The sequence below is a fragment of the Schistocerca americana genome, chromosome 3, assembly GCF_021461395.2.
Source record: "Schistocerca americana isolate TAMUIC-IGC-003095 chromosome 3, iqSchAmer2.1, whole genome shotgun sequence".
In the NCBI taxonomy this organism is placed as follows: domain Eukaryota; kingdom Metazoa; phylum Arthropoda; class Insecta; order Orthoptera; family Acrididae; genus Schistocerca; species Schistocerca americana.
This window is the reverse complement of record NC_060121.1, coordinates 858,332,883-858,352,922: the sequence shown is the minus strand read 5'-3', so window position 1 is coordinate 858,352,922 and position 20,040 is coordinate 858,332,883. Positions and strand designations below refer to the sequence as shown.

Genomic DNA, 20,040 nt, shown 5'->3' with positions numbered 1-20,040 from the left:
GATCCGAGCCTGCAGGGTGGATGAGGAAGAACAGTCCCATCACGTTTTCTAAGCTCCTGCCAGGTGCGCAGACATGTGTGGGGGCTTGTGTTGTTACGGAGAAGGAGAAGTTTTTTTGTATTTTTGTGGCGACCACCAAGCTAAAGACGCTTCCTCATATTCCTGAGGGTAGTACAGTACACTACAGAGTTGACCGCTGCGCCGAAAGGGGTACATTGCAGACAATAACCGCTTCAGAGTCCAAGAAAACCGTGGGTATGACTTTACAGGCTGAGGCTGCGGCTTTGACATTTTTCGGAGAAGAGGTAGTGCAGCGCCACTCCATGGTCTGCCATTATGTTTCCGGTTCGAAGTAACGAATCCATGTTTTATCGCCTGTGACGATGTTCGACAAAAAAATTGTCACAATCAGCAAGGACGGTCCTCTGTTGCTGTTCAGGGTCTTCTGTAGGCGGCAAGGAACCCGGTAGGTGCGCATCATTGCTTACTCTACCTGGTGAATGAGTGTGTCACCACTGCCAACAGATACGTCCAGTTGAGCAGCGAAGTGTCTGATTGTGATTATCGACCTACTCGAATGAGAGTGTCCGCACGTTCCAGCTCTGCAGGAGTCACAGTTGTATACAGGACGTAGAACAGGTTCGCGCGACCTTGTTGCGATGATGACAGACGCCTCGCTCAGCGACTCACCGTGCTTTTGTTCACTGTCAAGTCTCCATTCTGCAAGCGCCTATGAATATCTGTAATGCTCTGCTTTTCCGCCAAAAGAAACTCATTGACAGCTCTCTACTTGGCGCGCACCTCCGTTACAGATGCCATTTTGAAGTTTGGTATAACGCCACCACTTATCGGAACTTCATGAAATTGTAGATCCTGAAGCGGAAATAATGCACGAAACTGGCTGAGAAAAAAAAAGTGTTACATTACTCAACAGTATCACGAAATTTGGTGACCAGAGTTTGATGAGGTTACAATAAAAGCTACCGTTGGTACAGTTTCATGATTTACGTTTTGTGTACTACTGTGCTTAGAGGGGCAGCTGCTGGTGGGGCTCACCTGTTGACGACGGTGCCCGCGCCGGCGCCGGCCGTCCCCGCGTTGCCCGCAGCGGGCGAAGAACCGGCAACGGCGCCGCCTCCAGGTTTGCTGGGGCCGTTGCTCGAGCTCTGGGAACAGAAAGACACACACATCCATTCAGCGGAAGACTGGCGCCTACAAGACGAGAACTACTGAGGCGTGCAGAAAAATAATGCCTCCGAATTTTTAACGCGAAAAGCTTACAGCCTTTTAAATAAAACAAACGTTATTAATATTCCACAAGCCCGCCCGGTTGGCCGTGCGGTCTAACGCACGGCTTTCCGGGCGGGAAGGAGCACCTGGTCCCCGACACAAATCCGCCCGGCGGATTTGTGTCGAGGTCCGGTGAACTGGTCAGTCTGTGGATAGTTTTTAGGCGGTTTTCCATCTGCCTCGGCGAATGCGGGCTGGTTCCCCTTATTCCGCCTCAGTTACACTAAGTCGGCGATTGCTGCGCAAACAAGTTCTCCACGTAAGCGTACATCACCATTACTCTACCACGCAAACATAGTCACCCTAGCGACTAAAAAGTTCCCCCTCTGCTCCCCCCTCCCCCCCCCTCCCTGAATGACCAGTTTGTTGATAGCAGTTGCTTAATGTCTGACTCTGTTGACGGAGCGATAACTTCATCTCTGCTTGAAACTGTGCGCCGGACCGAGACTAGAACTCGGGACCCTAGCCTTTCGCGGGCAAGGTAGGAGAGGAGGTACTGGCAGAAGTAAAGCTGTGGGGATGGGCCGTCGTGCTTGGTTAGCTCAGTTGGCAAAGCATTTGCCCGCAAAAGGCAAAGGTCCGGAGTTCGAGTCTCGGTCGGGCACACAGTTTTAATCTGCCAGGAAGTTTCATATCAGCGCACACTCCGCTGCAGAGTGAAAATCTCATTCTGTAAACATCCCCCAGGCTATGGCTAAGCCATGTCTCCACAATATCCTTTCTTTCAGGAGTGCTAGTTCTGCAGGGTTCGTAGGAGAGTTTCTGTTATCTTTGGTAGGCAGGAGGCGAGGTACTGGCAGAAGTAAAGCTGAGGGGACGGGGCGTCGTGCTTGGGTAGCTCAGTTGGCAAAGCATTTGCCCGCAAAAGGCAAAGGTCTGGAGTTCGAGTCTCGGTCCGGCACACAGTTTTAATCTGCCAGGAAGTTTCATATCAGCGCACACTCCACTGCAGAGTGAAAATCTCATTCTGGATTCATCTCTGCTTACACAGCTTTATCAGCGTCAAACTATAATCTTCCGAGATGTTCGTTAAATTTGGAAACAGATGATGATCAGACGGCGCCAAGTGGGGACTGTTGGAGGATGATCGTTGACAGTGAACTCAAGGCGTCGGGGTGCATATGTCGCAGCGCTCGTGCGTGGTCTGGTATTGTCGTGCTGAAGGAGAGGGTTCTCCAGGAATTCGGAACTCGATTGCAGTACGCTGTTACTGACACAACTAAATAGGTACACTACACTCTGATATTCTGCAGGCTGCAGTTCGGAGCCCTCTACCGGTAGAGGGTTACAAATATGGAGACTTAAGAAATAAAGATGTAGAACGTTAATAACTATTATTTTATTTAAAAAGCTTTAAGACTCTTCACATAAAAAATTCGGAGGCAATAATTTTCAGCGCGCTCTCGTAACTAGTATAACAGAACATTCTTTTCTAGCGCGAGCATTTACTGTCAGTACACTTTTATTATGGTAGTGGCTGATGGTACGGCCCCGCGGGTAGAGAGATCCACTTCTAGTATTTTTACAGGTATAAAGTACTATATTACGCTGCCCGAAATAGCCTATCTGCAAGGTTAACTTAGATAAAAACAAGTAGACAAAGTTATTCGTATGGTCCGGTCCCGGCGGAGGTTCGAGTCCTCCCTCGGGCATGGGTGTGTGTGTTTGTCCTTCGGATAATTTAGGTTAAGTAATGTGTAAACTTAGGGACTGATGAACTTAGTAGTTAAGTCCCATAAGATTTCACACACATTTGAACATTAGTATGGTCAGGTCGAACAAATGTGAGACTATGTGAGGGAAGGTCACCGTACGGGTGACTTTCACATCGTTATATGTACACCCTGCCACTCGAAATTTTTCTTCCTAAACTAGATGTTTCCGCAGAACTTCCAAATGATTTCATGTAGCTAAGCACTATTACCGACAACATGCAACATGGACAATTTTGGTACATCTTGAACATAAATGACAACTATGTGAGATTCTGATGTCGCTATATGGGAAGTAATAATTAGAAATATCCAAATAAAAGCTATTATTTTTCTTTGTCGTTGCCTAAAAGCCTGTTCGCAGAACAAATTGCGCTCCGATGTTTTTATTTATTTATCCAACTCTCTAAATTGAAACGCCATTTTGCACTCATTCCCTCTACATTTATGTTTTTTCGAGTAACTATTTAATAAACATATTGGAAAGTACGGTACTGACGGATTCAACACAATGTGTACATAACACGCTCAATAGATACTTCGAGACAGAGAAACAGATCGCCAGCTCCGTAACTGTTTATAACGTAAATTTCGCCACAAGAAAAATCAAGAAACTAAGTCTTTTAATAATAATAATTTCAAAGTAATTTCATTTAAAGGTCAGAAATTTCTGGAATCTGGGAATTTATGAAAAAACTGCTCAATATATATATATATATATATATATATATATATATATATTCAATAAAACAGTTTTTCATAAATTCCCATAACGTTTGTTTCGACGAAGATATTCTGGGCTTTTAAATAAGTAATTAATTTAAATAATTTTTATCTTTGTAGAAATATGACACAATCTGATTTGTTTAAATCATAAGTTTTTGAGAATTTTGTTTCAATGCACATTTTTGAAGAAAGTAATTACGTTATTTTTACCAGATATGTATCATACTTCTTTTATAATAAATCCTACTCAAAATGTACTTAAATAAAAGTATCAGAGTTTCATAAGTCTACGTGTAATTCATAATATGGGTTAAAAGTTTTGATTAGTAGAAGAACATATTGTTAAAACAAATACTTGTGTCGAAGATTACCTCTCTCTTTACTTTGATCTGTTACAAAAATAATGAAGAGATGACGGACCTCTATAATAATGCTTACGTTAATTACTGCCAATTATAAAAAAAATGTTTAACTTGATTTACATCTACAACTGTACACCACAAGCCATCTGAGGGTGGGTGCCTTAGGGAACTTCTGACACCACTGACTAATACTCCCTGGCCTGAACCACTAGCGAATGATGCCTGGGAAGAATGATTGTCGGTTGACCTCTGTAATAGCTATATTCATTGAATTCTTTCATCATGATCATTTCGTCTGATGTATGTGAGAGAAGGCACTCTCTCCAGATTTCAGTTGTAATCCTCTCCGTGACGCACAACACCTATCTTTTAGCTTCTGCCACTGGAGTTTCTTGCGCATCCCTGTAACGCTTTCCCACCGACTAAACGATCACGTGACGAAACGCGCAGCTCTTCGTTGGATCTTCTCTCTCTCTCTCTCTCTCTCTCTCTCTCTCTTTCCCCTTTCTATCAGCCTTAACCAAGTAAGGGTCCCAGATTCATCAAAAATACTCAAGAATCCGTCGAACAAGCTCCTTGTAAGCAACTTATTTCAAGGGTGAGTTAAATTTCCTTAACATTCTTCCTATGAATCTCAACCTGAAGTCTGCTTTTCCTGCTATTTTTTTATGCGGTCATTCCACTTAAAAGCGCTCTGGATGGTTACTCAGAGATATTTCACGGTATATACTGTTTCTAGCAATTTTTCATCAGTAGTGTAGTTGTACAGTAGAGGATTTCTTTTCCTATATATGCGCAATGTGTTATATTTATTTACGTTCAGGGTCAAATGATAGAGAATGGAGAATTCATCAGTCTTATGTGGGTTATTTTGGTTCAAATGGTTCAAATGGCTCTGAGCACCATGGGACTTAACTTCTAAGGTCATCAGTCCCCTAGAACTTAGAACTACTTAAACGTAACTAACCTAAGGAAATCACACACATCCATGCCCGAGGCAGGATTCGAACCTGCGACCATAGCGGTCGCACGGTTCCAGACTGTAGCGCCTAGAACCGTTCGGCCACCCCGGCCAGCAGGTTATTTAGCACATCCTTACTGTCTCCTGGCGTTGCTACTATCTTATAGAAAAAAGTATCATCTTCGAATAGTCTCAAAGGGCTTCCGGTGCTTCCTACTAGACCATTTGTATACGTCGTAACAGTGAAGGACCTATAATATTTCGCCGGCCTGGGTGGCCGAGCGGTTCTAAGCGCGGCCGGCGCTCTCGCGGAGGAACAAATGGAGCTGAGTTTCGTTACATCTTTGTTTGCGGAATCCATATTGACTTCTTAGGAGATTTCCGTTCTGGAAAAACTTTCATAATTATTGCGCATAAAACATGTTCCATTATTCTGCAATAGATTGACGTGAACGATATGGGCCTGTAGTTACGTAAATCTGTCCTGCGACCCTCTCTGAAAACGGAAAAGACCTGCTTTCTTTCCGGTCGCTAGCTACCTGTTGTTGCTCCAGCGAACCAATATCTACTGCTGTTAGAAGGGCAGCAAGTTCTTTCGCAGAAACTTTCTAGAATCTGACAGGTACACCGTGAGGTCCTGATGCCTTTCCACTACTAAGTGATTACAGTTGATTCTTTATTCTAAGATCTGTCATCTCAGTATCTGTCGTTTCGACGTTCCTACGATGATTGAAAGGCGGGACCGAATTACGATTTTCCACGGTGAAACAATTTCGGAAAACAGAATACAGTATTTCGACTACCTCTACGCTATCTTACATTTAAGTACCTGCAGAGTTTGTGAGTGACTGTATGGATGATTCCAACTCGCTAGGTGATTGTACACAAGAGCAAAACCTGTTCAGGTTTTCAGTTAGATCGATTGGAAAAATTTTGCTTTCAGCATCACTGAACGCTTGTCTCACTACTCTCATTGCGCTCATTTCCGCCTCTGGTAGGTTTTGACTTGTCTTGAATCCGTGATAAAACTCTCTTTGTATTCGTGGCAGTTTTCTAACACGGTTATTACACGGACGAGGGTTTTTTCCATCTCTTAAGACATTACTCAGAACACAGTTGTCCAAGGCATACTGAAAGATGCTTTCGAATTTTTTTCCACTGTGTTCCATATATTCGTCCTCAGTACTGAATATTTGTTGTTGACTCTTCAGATATTCTGCAGTTTGTATCCCGTCACTCCGGCTAAGCAAAGTTATTTCCCCACCTTTTGTAACAGTCCTTGTAATACCTGTGGTGGTAGTTGCTGTCGCAACTTTATGGTCACTGGTTCCTTCCTAACTGATTCGATAAGTTCAGATCTGTTTGTATCTAGGAGGCCTGAGACGTAAAATCTAGAGTTGCGTCTCTAATTATCTGCTCAAAGTAACGTTATGCAACGAAACGTATCGTGTAATACTAACGGAAAAATGTATCAGCTGGCAAAATTAAGCCCAATATCAAACACCGCAAAATTGGAATTTTGACTATTTCCTGATACTTAACACGGTTAACCTGGTGAATATGGATGCTATTATAGAACATATTTCCATGTTAGGCGTGCTTCCAAAATATGAAATAGATGGTGTAACTCCAAAAGATTTATAACGGTATCCAATTTAATGGAGGAACATTCAGATAAGGCGAATGATTCTTTGTATACAGTATCATTACCAGTACATCAACGGATGGTGGCCATACAAAGAAATTTTCGAAAATGAATGGAGTATTGTTGAAATTAATGAAAAATCACCTGCACAGTTAACAATGTGTATATAAGGTACACATGATCGGGAATTCCCATATGTAGCCAACCACCTAAAAGGTGCGCAAATACAAATTCCTGAAGGAACACAAATTACCAAAAATACTCTAGCCATATCACGAAAATGTTCAATGTCTATTTGCATTAAGATGGAATGTACACGAAAAAAGTTAACGTCTTTGAAGCACATCAGAGATGATCCCGAGGAACAGCGAGAGTAATACAAGTCCAGAACTGCTCCGAGATCAACACGGACAAAAACTCGGGGATCAGAGCTAACTCTCTCAGATACTGCTTGATACAGAGTTTGTAAATATTTTCAATGCATGTTACTTAATTCATTTGGATTGTGGATAATATCTGTATGTGCTGACAGATGAAAATTTCGTATTTTACAACGTGAATCGATATTTAAGCGGAAATGAACATACTCCGCTCTCAGAACCATCCTGGTACATCTGGAACTATTGTCTGACTATATCGTCATCAGCCATTTTTCATACTTTGCCGCTGAGTCCACCACTATTGCTTTGCAAGCGCACCAGAAACCTTGACCAGTGATTCGCCTAGAATCTAGTGCCCTAGATATCCATCGGTGGTAGTTTGTTTTCCATCTGGCTGTCTACAAATTACTTATCTCGAGTACTGTCGCCAGATGGGATGTTTACAAATGTAACCTTCAACAGTCGAGCTGTGGCCGTTACCTCAAAAAGTGTATTGCTAGCACGATAGTTGAGCTGTTACGTGTGGAGAATACGCTGCAATCTATGCTCAGAGACAGATTGTATTTTGTTTACTTTGTGCCTGCAAGTTACTTTACACGTTTGGTCTTTCTCTGTACGGAAATGTGTATGGAAGATAATACGTTAACTATGTAAGTGCTCGGTATTTATATCTACAAGGCGTGTTCATAATATTTAACTAATATTTATTTTTGGTTGATTAGACACACCACCTTCCCTGTACAATCTTGATAGGGTAATATGACGCATGTGGTAGACAGTTCAGAGTGTATGAATAGATTAGTCCTTTGTTCTTAGTGATAGCTGTCTAAACTTTGTAAGAAACCGTAGGGAGTGAGCCTTAGTGAACACTGCCAAAATGGCATTATAATAGGTATTAAAGGTGTTTTAGAGACGGTATCTCAGTTCTGGCTTCAACGGAATGGCACATCACGTCAAAAACTACCCACAAGCGACAAAAGTCATGGCACACCGATAAGCACATAATTGAATGCAGATTACGGTAGCATCCTGCACTCTGTATAAAAGGGCAGTATACTGGCGGATCTCTCATTTGTACTAAGGTGATAATAACCGCATGATGCGAATTAACAGATTTTTAAAAAAATGGAAATTTGTTAGAAGTTCTATGGGACCAAACTGCTGAGGTCATCTGTCCCTAAGCTTACACACTACTTAAGCTAAGTTCAACTCATTTACGCTAAGGATAACACACACACATCCATGCCCGAGGGAGGACTCGAACCTCGGACAGGGAGAGTCACACGAACGGTGACATGGCGCCTAGACCACTCGGCTACTGGAAACTGTAGTTGGAGCTAGACGCATGGGGCATTCAATTTCGGGAATCGTTACTGAATTTAGTATTCCGTGATCCACAGTATGCCGAGAATACCACATTTCAGGCATTTCCTCTCGTCACAAACAACCCAGTGAGCGACAGCCTTCACTTAACGACCGAGAACAGCAGCGTTTGCGTAGAGCTGTCAGTGCTAACAGACAGGCAACACTGGGTGAAATATCAGCAGAAATCAACGCTGGACGTGTGAAGAATGTATCCGTTAGGACAGTGTGGTGAAAGTTGGCGTTAAAGAGCAATGACAACAGACGATCGTCGCGAGTGCCGTTGCTAACAACACGACATCACCTGCTGAGCCGCTCCTGGCCTTGTGACCATGTCGGTTGGACCCTAGACAACAGTAAAACTGTGGCCTGATAAGATGAGTCCCTATTTCAGCTGATACTGCCTAGTGGTAGAGTTCGAGTGTGCCGGACTCTCCACGATGCCTTGGGCCCAGGTTGTCAACGAGGCTCTGTGCAAGCTAGTGGTGGCTCGAGAATGGTGTAGGCTGTGTTCACATGGAATGTACTGGGCTCTCTGACCCAACTGAACCGATTATTGACTGAAAATGGTTATGTTCGACTACCTAGACACCATTTGCAGGAAAGAACGACGGAATTTCCGTGGATAAAAACGTATCATGTCATTGAGCCACGCGTGTTTGCGACTTGTTTGAAGAACATCATGGACAATTCGAGTGAATGATTTGGCCACCTAGATCGCACGACATGAGTTCCATCGAACATTTATGGGACATAATGGAGAAGTCAGTTCGTGCAGAAAAACCTGCACTGGCAACGGTTTAGCAGTTATGGACGGCTATAGAGGTAGCTCGGCTCAGTATTTCTCCAGGCACCTTCCAACGACTTGTTGAGTCGGTGCCAAGTCGAGTTGCTGTAGGATGCCAGGAAAATTAGGAGGTATCACATGACATTTGTCACCCCAGTGTTTGTTACGGAGGAGAATTGCTAGAATAAAGACCGAATAATGAGTAGATATCACAGATACGTCACTATGAGCTTTCTCTAGCGAAAGAATATAATAGGTATTGCACGATTAGCTAGTAGAAAGGATCACGTCCGTTAAACATATTTGCGCATAGCAAAATACCGTGTTTCTTAAATAAAGCCCTTGAGCATTTATTGTACTAAATCACTGGAAAAATTTAGGATAAGAAAAGTTTGTTAGTTGATTTTCTCTGTTTTGAGTATATGTATAGCAAAATGGTTCAATGGCTCTGAGCACTATGGGACTTAACTTCTAAGGTCATCAGTCCCCTAGAACTTAGAACTACTTAAACCTAACTAACCTAAGGACATCACACACATGCATGCCCGAGGCAGGATTAGAAACCTGCGAACGTAGCGGTCGCGCGGTTCCAGACTGTAGCGCCTAGAACCGCTCGGCCACCCCGACCGGCATATGTATAGCAGCACACATCAATATTCCTAATTGGTTTAAGTAATGCACACTCAGTATGGTATCACAAATCTTTCATACAGTTTAATCCACTAACAGAGAAGTAAATTTGAGTATTAGTTCACATTAATTTATGCAGTGAATATCACAATTTTTGTCAGAGCCGTCTACGGGTTGTAGAGGAGACGTAGTAGATAAATTTTTGACGAGAAATCCATGTCCGGAAATGGCTGTAGAAGCACCGTGCGCCGACAGCGGATAGAATCAGTTCTGGGCTGTGAGCTATACAGCAGCCCATGGCGTAGGAAGTGTTTCAAGTACCCATCGTCCGGTTCGCTTGTGTGTGACCATGGACGCACCGTTCAAAGTCGAGGTGAACCGTGTCTGTGGAGTATTACAATCAACTCCCCACAGTTCCAAAAAGTTCGCTTTATGTTGTAGTGGGACGAACATGATATGTGATGCCAAAATTACAACAGGGACGGAAGACGGCACTTTCTTCTCCGTTTGTTAGCGTGCCGTGAAGCTGTATATCTGAAAGCGATCTTCAAACTTATTTTATATCCACATGGTGCATTTACTAATTCCCGTCGCTCTAAGAACCTATAATAGCAATTGTGCAAAACCTTGTATAAATTTCGGTTGTAAATAATGTTCACCTATACTCGTCAATCGAATCTGTTACCATTAAGCACACGTGCTACAGCGAAATCCCAAGTAATTTCAAAATATTTGTGTCCCAACAATAACTCACGTTAGTTTGTACTTCTCAATACAATTTGCTTCAGAAAAAATAAACTTGCATAAAATTGAAATTTCTATACAATACTCAGCGCTATTATTATGTGCATGTCTCATATGTACTCGTAGATGCACAATATGAAGAAGAATCACAGACGAGCTGTTCACAAGCGACCAACCATCAAACCCTCAAAACACACATTGCTGTTCCGCGAAACCGCAAAGCTTGAAGTCCTATGGCACTGTCTGAGAAAGATAGGTACATATCCCTGGCTGAACAGAAAAGTATCGTAATTAGCGGCTGTCGATATGTTCGCGAACACACTGCTCGCAGGCCTGTTCGTTGCTCGCGAGCCATCTGCTGTCGGTGATTTCAGCGAGTCCTCAGATCACAGTCAGTCACTTGTCCAATGTGACTCGGTTCGTACGTGGCCCGTTCAAGTTCTGATAATCGAGGAAATTGTGTTGCTCTCATGTAGCCCGTAACACGAGTATCAGTGATGGCGCTATGTCTCTGGCCTTTTCTCTTTGTCTTGTAGCACCGCTACATGATACTGTTAATGGGGAGAAGCCAATCATACAGGAAAGTTGCGACCAGTATTCTTTGAAAGTACACTACTGGCCATTAAAATTGCTACACCACGAAGATGACGTGCTACTGACGCGAAATTTAACTGACAGGAAGAAGATGCTGTGATATGCAAATGATTAGATTTTCAGAGCATTCACGCAACGCCGGCGCCGGTGGCGAAACCAACAACGTGCTGACATGAGGAAAGTTTCCAATCGATTTCTCTTACACAAACGGCAATTGCCCAGCGTTGCCTGGTGATACGTTGTTGCGATGCCTCGTGTAAGGAGGAGAAATACGTACCATCACGTTTCCGACTTTGATAAAGGTCCGATTGTGGTTTATCGTATTGCGACATTGCTGTTCGCGTTGGTCGAGATCCAATGACTGTTAGCAGAATACGGAATCGGTGAGTTCAGGAGGGTAATACGGAACGCCGTTCTGGATCCCAACGGCCTCGTGTATCACTAGCACTCGAGATGACAGGCATCTTATCCGCATGGCTGTAACGGATCGCGCAGCCACGTCTCGATTCCTGAGTCAACAGATGGGGACGTTTGCAAGACAACAACCATCTGCACGAACAGTTCGACGACGTTTGTAGCAGCAAGGACTATCAGCTCGGAGACCATAGCTGCGGTTACAATTGACGCTGCATCACAGACAGGAACGCCTGCGATGGTGTACTCAACGACGAACCTAGGTACACGAATGGCAAAACGTCATTTTTTCGGGTAAATGCAGGTTCTATTTACAGCATCATGATGATCACATACGTGTTTGGCGACATCGCGCTGAACGCACATTGGAAGCGTGTATTCGTTATCGCCATACTGGCATATCACCCAGCGTGATGGTATCGGGTGTCATTGGTTACACGTCTCGCTCACCTCTTGTTCGCATTGACGGTACTTTGAACAGTGGATGTTGCATTTCAGATGTGTTACGATCCGCGGCTCTACATTCGATCCCTGCGAAACACTACATTTCAGCAGGATAATGCACGAACGTAAGTTGCAGGTCCTGTACGGGCCTTTCTGGATACAGAAAATGTTCGACTGCTGCCCTGGCCAGCACATTCTCCAGATCTCTCACCAATTGAAAACGTCTGGTGAATGGTGGCCGAGCAACTGGCTCGTCACAATACACCAGTCACTACTCTTGATGAACTGTGGTATCGTGTTGAAGCTGCATGAGCAGCTGTACTTGTACACGCCATCCTCGCTCTGTTTGACTCAATGCCCAGGCGTATCAAGTTCGTTATTACGGCCAGAGGTGGTTGCTCTGGGTACTGATTTCTCAGGATCTATGCATCCAAATTGCGTGAAAATGTAATCACATGTCAGTTGTAGTATAATATAGTTGTCCAATGAATACCCGTTTATCATCTGAATTTCTTCTTGGTGGCCCGCATCTAGTGGTCGTGCGGTAGCGTTCTCGTTTCCCACGACCGGGTTCCCGGGTTCGATTCCCGGCGGGATCAAGAATTTTCTCTGCCTCGTGATGGCTGGGTGTTGTGTGCTGTCCTTAGGTTAGTTAGGTTTAAGTAGTTCTAAGTTCTAGGGGACTGATGACCATAGATGTTAAGTCCCATAGTGCTCAGAGCCATTTGAACCATTTGAATCTTCTTGGTGTAGCAATTTTAATGGGAAGTATTGTAGTATGCTGTAAGCTGGCTCCTTCTGTTAACCATAATGACTGTGGAGGGACCACTCTTGACTAACTACAACTGCTTGTTATTTATTTTAGATCAACTAAAATTGTCTAAGTTTTGAAGAAATATGTTGACCTTAGTGTCTTTTAAAACATAATTTCATATAATCCACCGCACTGCAACACATACGGCAGCATTTACACTATGTCATCGAAACTATCTGGCTGCATATTAGTGGAAATTGATTAGTAAAGTGTCTGCCCATCCGGGTGATCGAGAATGTACGCAGACCCCAAATATTAATTGCTCTTGGAGTGGTCAGCTGCGCGTGTAGTCAATTTTTGAAATTGGTCAGCTGCACATGGTGGACATTTTTAGATTGAAGTCAGCTGGAAGGAAACACATGTTAAATTGGCACTACGGTATGTTTGTCTCCATGTTCAGATACTTACAGCTCTCTATGATTGCTAAGCTCGACCAGCAATAGGTATGGCAAGAAACCAAAACTATTTTTATTCCTTATTATATGAGTAAGAACGGCTTTCAAAAACATTCGTATTCGTTATAGTTTAAAATCGATTCTTGTACATACTGCACATGTTTTTCACTTTTATTGTCAGTTAGGTGACGTCGGTATCACTCATTTTGGTTTAATTGACTATCCATCTCTGGACGATAACATAAAAAAAACGATATGCACTGAAGACCCAAAGAAACTGGTACACCAGCCTGATATACTGTAGGGCCCCCGCGAGAACGCAGAAGTGCCATAACAAGACGTGGCATGGTGTCAGAAATAGTGCTGGAGGCAAATGACACCATGAATCCTGCAGGGTTTTCCATAAATTCGTAAGAATATGTGCGGGTGGAGGACTCCTATGAACAGCACGATGCAAGGCATCCCAGATACCCTCAACAATATTCACGTCTGGGGAGTTTGGTGGCCATCGGAAGTGTTTAATCTCAGAAGAGTGTTCCGGGAGCCACTCTATAGCAATCATGGACCTGTGGGGTGTCGCGTTGACCAACTGGAATTGCCCCAAGTTCGGCAGAACGAACACGAATGGATGCAGGTGACCAGACAGCATGCTTACTTACGTGTCACCTCTCAAAGTCGTATATATATATTTTTTTGTATTTTGTTCTATGTATTTGGTAGCGGACGTCACATGACATACGTTGAAGTACGTTGTTGACCCTTTCACTCAGATTTTTTATTACAGAGACCAACCAGCTCTCTGACTGAACACGCTGAGCTACCGTGCCTATGATGTTTAGGATAACACAACACCTAGTCCCTAAGCAGACAAAATCTCCGACCCAGTCTCAAAACTCTATCCAGTGCACCAAATGTAATGCACACAGAATTTTAAACGAGACTCGTCGACCAGGCAAGAAGTTTTCAGTCACCAACAAAAAAAAATTGCTCTGAGCACTATGGGACTTACCATGTGTAGTCATCAGTCTCCTAGAACTTAGAACTACTTAAACCTAACTAACCTAAGGACATCACACACATCCATGGCCGAGGCAGTATTCGAACCTGCGACCGTAGTGGTCACGTGGTTCCAGACTGAAGCACCTACAACCGCACGGCCACACCGACCAGGCCCAGTCACCAACAGTCCAATAACGGTGTTAATGGGTCCAGGAGAGGCGTAAAGCTCTGCGTCAGTCATCAAGGGAATACGGCTGGACCTTCGGCTCCGAAAGCCCATATGGATGAAGTATCGTTGAGTGGTTCGCACGCTGACACTTGTTGATGGCCCAGCATTGAAATCTGCAGCAATTTACGGAAGGGTTGCACTTCTGTCAAGCTGAATGATTCTCTTCAGTCGTCGTTGGTCCCTTTCTTGCAGAATCTTTTTCTAGTCGCAGTGATGTCGGGGATTTGATGTTTTACCGGATTCTTAATACTCATGGTACACTCGTGAAACGGTCTTGCGGGATATCCCCACTTCATGACTATCTCGGAGATGCTGTGTCTCATCTCTTGTGCGCCGACTATAACACCTCGTTCAGTCTCACTTAAATCTCGATAACCTGCCATTGTAGTAGCAGTAACCGATATAACAATTGCGACGGACACTTGTTGTCTTATATAGACGTTGCGACCATAGTACCGTATTCTGCCTATTTACACATCTCTGTATTTGAATACGCATGGAGATACCAGTTGTTTTTTTTTGTTTTTTTTTGTTTTTTTTTTTGTTTTTTTTGCGCTTCAGTGTACAGATGGAACTGCACTCTGAAACTTATGCTCGAGAGTCCTAAGAAAGACAAGTATTGGTAGTTCTTTAAAAATATATAGTATTAGAAGGCGGAAACCCCAATCTGCGTATGGAAAGTTCATTTTCAAATAATCAACTACACTTGTAACATTTTTACTCTCGGATTTAATGCTCATTGAATAAACAGTTAAGTAAATCGTAACCTACACGTTTTTGTTGTGCATCTCCACGCTGCTTTACGTTGTGTTTCTCTGTCTTTCCGAAACTTATTTCTTGTAACAACGATCGTCTTATGGCCTCTTTCACTTGTCAGATGCACCACAGTAATATTACAATCCATTTCTAACTTACTAGTCACATACAAGTAGGAGGAACGGGCACATAGAGCACAGCACTCGGAGAATGAGATTAATGACAACATGTAAGTATTACCAAGTTTCAAATAAAACAGTTGCGCGCAGTCGACGTGTTTGCTGAAGTAATACTGAACCTGCTCGCACGTATTTGTGCACACTAAACCATTTCGCGCACAGTCTGTACACAAGTCACCCTCCGCCCTTAGGACGGCTTCAACTCTGCTGGGGACACTTTAAATTAGGTGTCTCAGTGTATGTGGAGAAGTGGCAGCCCAACCTTTCTCAAGAGCCGAATCAAGGGAAGGTCGTGATGTATGGACGATCGGATCTGTGGCTAAGTCAACGTTCTAATTCATCCCAAAGGCGTTTCAAAGGTTTCAAGTCAGGTGTCTGGACAGGAAAGTCCGTTTCAGGAATGTTATCGTCCATTAACCGTTGCCTCAGAGATGCGACCTATGTTTATCTAGTGTACGCAGCACACAACGCTGACAAATGTTTGGAGAACGTCATGATTTGCTGCCAAGAGCTGCTGACAAAATTTCTATATTGAACAGTCAGTATCGGTCTTACGGACCAATATCATAAACATGAAACATTTGCAGCATCATACTAGACGACAAAATCAGTCGCGTCAAATAATAAAATCCACAATTTGTCACAGCTGTCAAACTGTCATATCGTCATTCACGAAAATGTATCAAAGCGAGCCCTCATTCGTGTTGCATTCTCAGTCATCCTTCGCTGAAATTTTTGGATTTATATATTTAAAAAAAATATATTACTTAACAAGTGGATCCTACATCCATTAATTCAGGAATGCAGCGTCAAGGGTAACCGCAGCCATGGCCTCCGAGCTGATAGTCCATGCTGCTGCAAACGTCGTCGAACTGTTCGTGCAGATGGTTGTTGTCTTGCAAACGTCCCAATCTGTTGACTCAGGGATCGAGATGTGGCTGCAGGATCCGTTACAGTCATGCGGATAAGATGCCTGTCATCTCGACCTTTATCAAAGTCGGAAACGTGATGGTACGCATTTATCCTCCTTGCTCGAGGCATCACAACAACGTTTCACCAGGCAACGCCGGTCAACTGCTGTTTGTGTATGAGAAATCGGTTGTAAACTTTCCTCATGTCAGTACGTTGTAGGCGTCACCACCGGCGCCACCCTTGTGTGAATGCTCTGAAAAGCTAATCATTTGCATATCACAGCATCTTCTTCCTGTCGGTTAAATTTCGCGTCTGTAGCACGTCATCTTCATATTGTAGCAATTTTATTGGCCAGTAGCGTATTTCGCAAGCGCTCATAACATTTTAGCTTATCAAAATGCTTCAAAAGGCTCTGAGCACTATGTGAAATCTGAGGTAATCAGTCCCCTAGAACTGAGAACTACTTAAACCTAACTAACCTGAGGACATCATACACACCCATTCCCGAGGCAGGATTCTAACCTCACAGCATCTTCTTCCTGTCGGTTAAATTTCGCGTCTGTAGCACGTCATCTTCGTATTGTAGCAATTTTATTGGCCAGTAGTGTATTTCGCAAGCGCTCATAACATTTTAGCTTATCAAAATGCTTCAAAAGGCTCTGAGCACTATGTGACATCTGAGGTAATCAGTCCCCTAGAACTGAGAACTACTTAAACCTAACTAACCTGAGGACATCATACACACCCATCCCCGAGGCAGGATTCTAACCTGTGACCTTCGCGGTCGCGCGGTTCCAGACTGAAGCGCCTAGTGCCCCTTGGCCATAGCGACCGGCCTCGCTCAACAGTGTATGTGATAAAGAGTACAAGGTGTCTCACTCAAACCTCTCTGATTTCAAAGATCCAGAAAAAAAACACAATAGATACGACAAGGAAAAACGCACCGCATTGTAGAGCAACTCAAAGAACTTATTTATTTATCACCAATACACCTCTGCATGTGAACCATTTGTAATACAAAGAATATCGAGTCTATATACAATTTCTTGCGAAGTTCTTTGTAACATTTCCTGTGCTATTCTTGAAATCGGATTAGTGATACGATGTCGCAACGTAGGAATATCGTCCACTTTGGTCGCGTAAACGCGGTCCTTCACGAACCCCCACATGAAGAAATCAAGTGGCGTAATGTCGGGTGAACGTGTTGGTCAGGCAATGAGTCCTCCGCGTCCGATCCAACGACTAGGAAATTTCCTATCCAGGAACTTGCGAACAGCCGTTCACAAGTGCGACGGAGCTCCATCTTGTTGAAAAATGATGTTGGTTTGCAAGTCTCCAAAATGTCCAGATACACTGACCCATTTACTGTTTGTTCCGCAAAGAAGGACGATCCAACAATCCTGTCATGCATTAGGCCGCACCAGATGTTTAGTTTATGGCTATCACGAACATGTTCAATGACAATGTGCGGATTTTGCGATCCCCAAATCCGAACATTATGCCTATTAATCATTCCTAAAAGATGAAAGGCTGCCTCGTATGAGAATAAACATCTTTCCAGGAAGCTGGCATGCATATCAATACGCTGCAGCATATCTGCAGGAAATTGTTGTCGGCGTGGTTTGTCGTTCGCCGTCAGATGTTGCAGAATTTGCACTTCGTAAGCACACATACGAAGATGCGGCTGAATTACACGTTGCAATGTTGATCGAGATCCATCCAGGCGCTTGACGAATCGACTTACGTGGGCTTCTGAGAAACGTTTGTGTGATGTCCTCCTCTGTCTCTTCTGAAATTCTGTAACGTGCAGAGCCGGAATTTTCCAAAACACTTCCTACTGCCAGAAACTGCCATTCCTTAATTTTTATCACATCAGGTGGATCACATCCATACACACGTCGATAATTTCTTTGCACAGTAATCGGCGATTTTGTTTCTGCAAACCACGCAACTGCTTGCGCACGCTGCTGTGGAGTCGCCATTTTCATTTCATGCGACTCTGGCGACGATACTTGGCACTTACTGACGCGGGAGTATAAATTCTTTGAGATGCCCTACAATGTGGTGCATTTTTCATTGTCGTATCTACTGCAGTTTTCCTATCCTAGGACCTTCAAATCAGTGAGGTTTGAGTGGTACACGATGTACTTGCTGCGTGTGTCAGTGATGATATGTTGCGAAATTTAACCCTGTACAGAAAGTTTAATTTATGTCAGGGTACATCTTAAGTGAGCTGTATGTTTAAATAATTTCATTGATTGACTTTACTTACACTTTCGCTAGGAATTTACCTGCCTGACACACAGAGCATAGTAACAAACATAATAGCATGAATTAACACTTTCACATTCGAATGTTTCCATTCCAAAGTCTCATAACTATTAACATGTGAAAATCCAAACGGGAAAATGTTAAGAGATGATTTCTACGTTTATTCGGACATTTTGAAGTACCTCAAAGAAAACGATTTATTGACACATAGTCAGCACGGTTCAGAAAATATTGTTCTTGTGAAACACAACTAGCTCTTTATACACATGAAGTAATAAGTGCAACCGACACGGGATGTCAAATTGATTCAATATTTTTAGATTTCCAGAATGCTTTCTACACCGATTCTCACAAGCGACTTCTCACCAAACTGCGTGCCTACGGAGTATCGCCTCAGTTGTGCGACTGGATTCGTGATTTCGTGTCAGAAAGGTCACAGTTCGTAGTAATAGACGGAAAGTCATCGAGTAAAACAGAAGTAACATCCGGCGTTCCCGAAGGAAGTGTTATAGGTCTTCTATTGTTCCTGATCTATATTGACGACATTGGAGACAATCTGAGTAGCCGTCTTAGATCGTCTTGTAAAGTCATCAGATGATCAAAACGACTTGCAAAATGATTTAGATAAGATATCTGTATGGTGCGAAAAGTGGAAATTGACCCTGAATAAGGAAAAGTGTGAAGTTATTCACATCAGTACTAAAAGAAATCAGCTAAATTTCGATTACGCGATAAGTCACACAAATCTGAAGGCTGTAAATTCAACTAAATAATTAGGGATTACAATTACAAATAACCTAAATTGGAACGATCACATGGATAATATTGTGGGTAGAGCAAACCAAAGATTGCGATTCTTTGGCAGAACGCTTAGACGGTGCCACACGTCTACTAAAGAGACTGCTTACCCCACGTTTGTCCGCCCTATTCTGGAGTCTTGGAGTGCGGTGTGGGATCTGCATCAGGTGGGGCAGACGGATGACATCGAAAAAGTACAAAGAAGGGCAGCTCGTTCTGTATTATGGTGAAATAGGGGAGATAGTGTCACAGACATGATATGTGAATTGGAGTGGCAATCATTGAAACAAAGGCGTTTTTCGTTGCGACGGACTCTTCCCATGAAATATCAATCACCAGTTTTCTCCTCCGATTGCGAAAACATTCTGTTGGCACCCACCTACATAGGGAGAAATGATCATCGCTGTAAAATAAGAGAAATCAGGGCTCGCTCAGAAAAATTTTAGTGCTCATTTTTCCCGTGTGCCGTTCGAGAGTGGAAGGGTAGAGAGACAGCTTGAAGGTGATTCATTGAACCCTGTGCCAGGCACTTTGTTGTGAATAGCAGAGTAATCACGTACATGTAGATGTATTCCTATGCTCTGTGTGCCACATAAATAAATTTCCAGCAAAAATATAAGTAAAGGCATTATTGAA

General features: G+C 43.3%; 1 protein-coding gene across 1 annotated transcript in view; it reads right to left on the bottom strand.

Moving 5' to 3' along the window:
- The window catches only part of LOC124606854 (delta-sarcoglycan), a 450,590-nt gene that overhangs the window by 420,069 nt on the left and 10,481 nt on the right, over positions 1 to 20,040 (bottom strand). Inside the window, exon 2 of the mRNA XM_047138933.1 lies at positions 1,057 to 1,166. Coding sequence (XP_046994889.1) covers positions 1,057 to 1,166 — 110 coding nt within the window. The remainder of the gene's footprint in view (positions 1 to 1,056; positions 1,167 to 20,040) is intronic.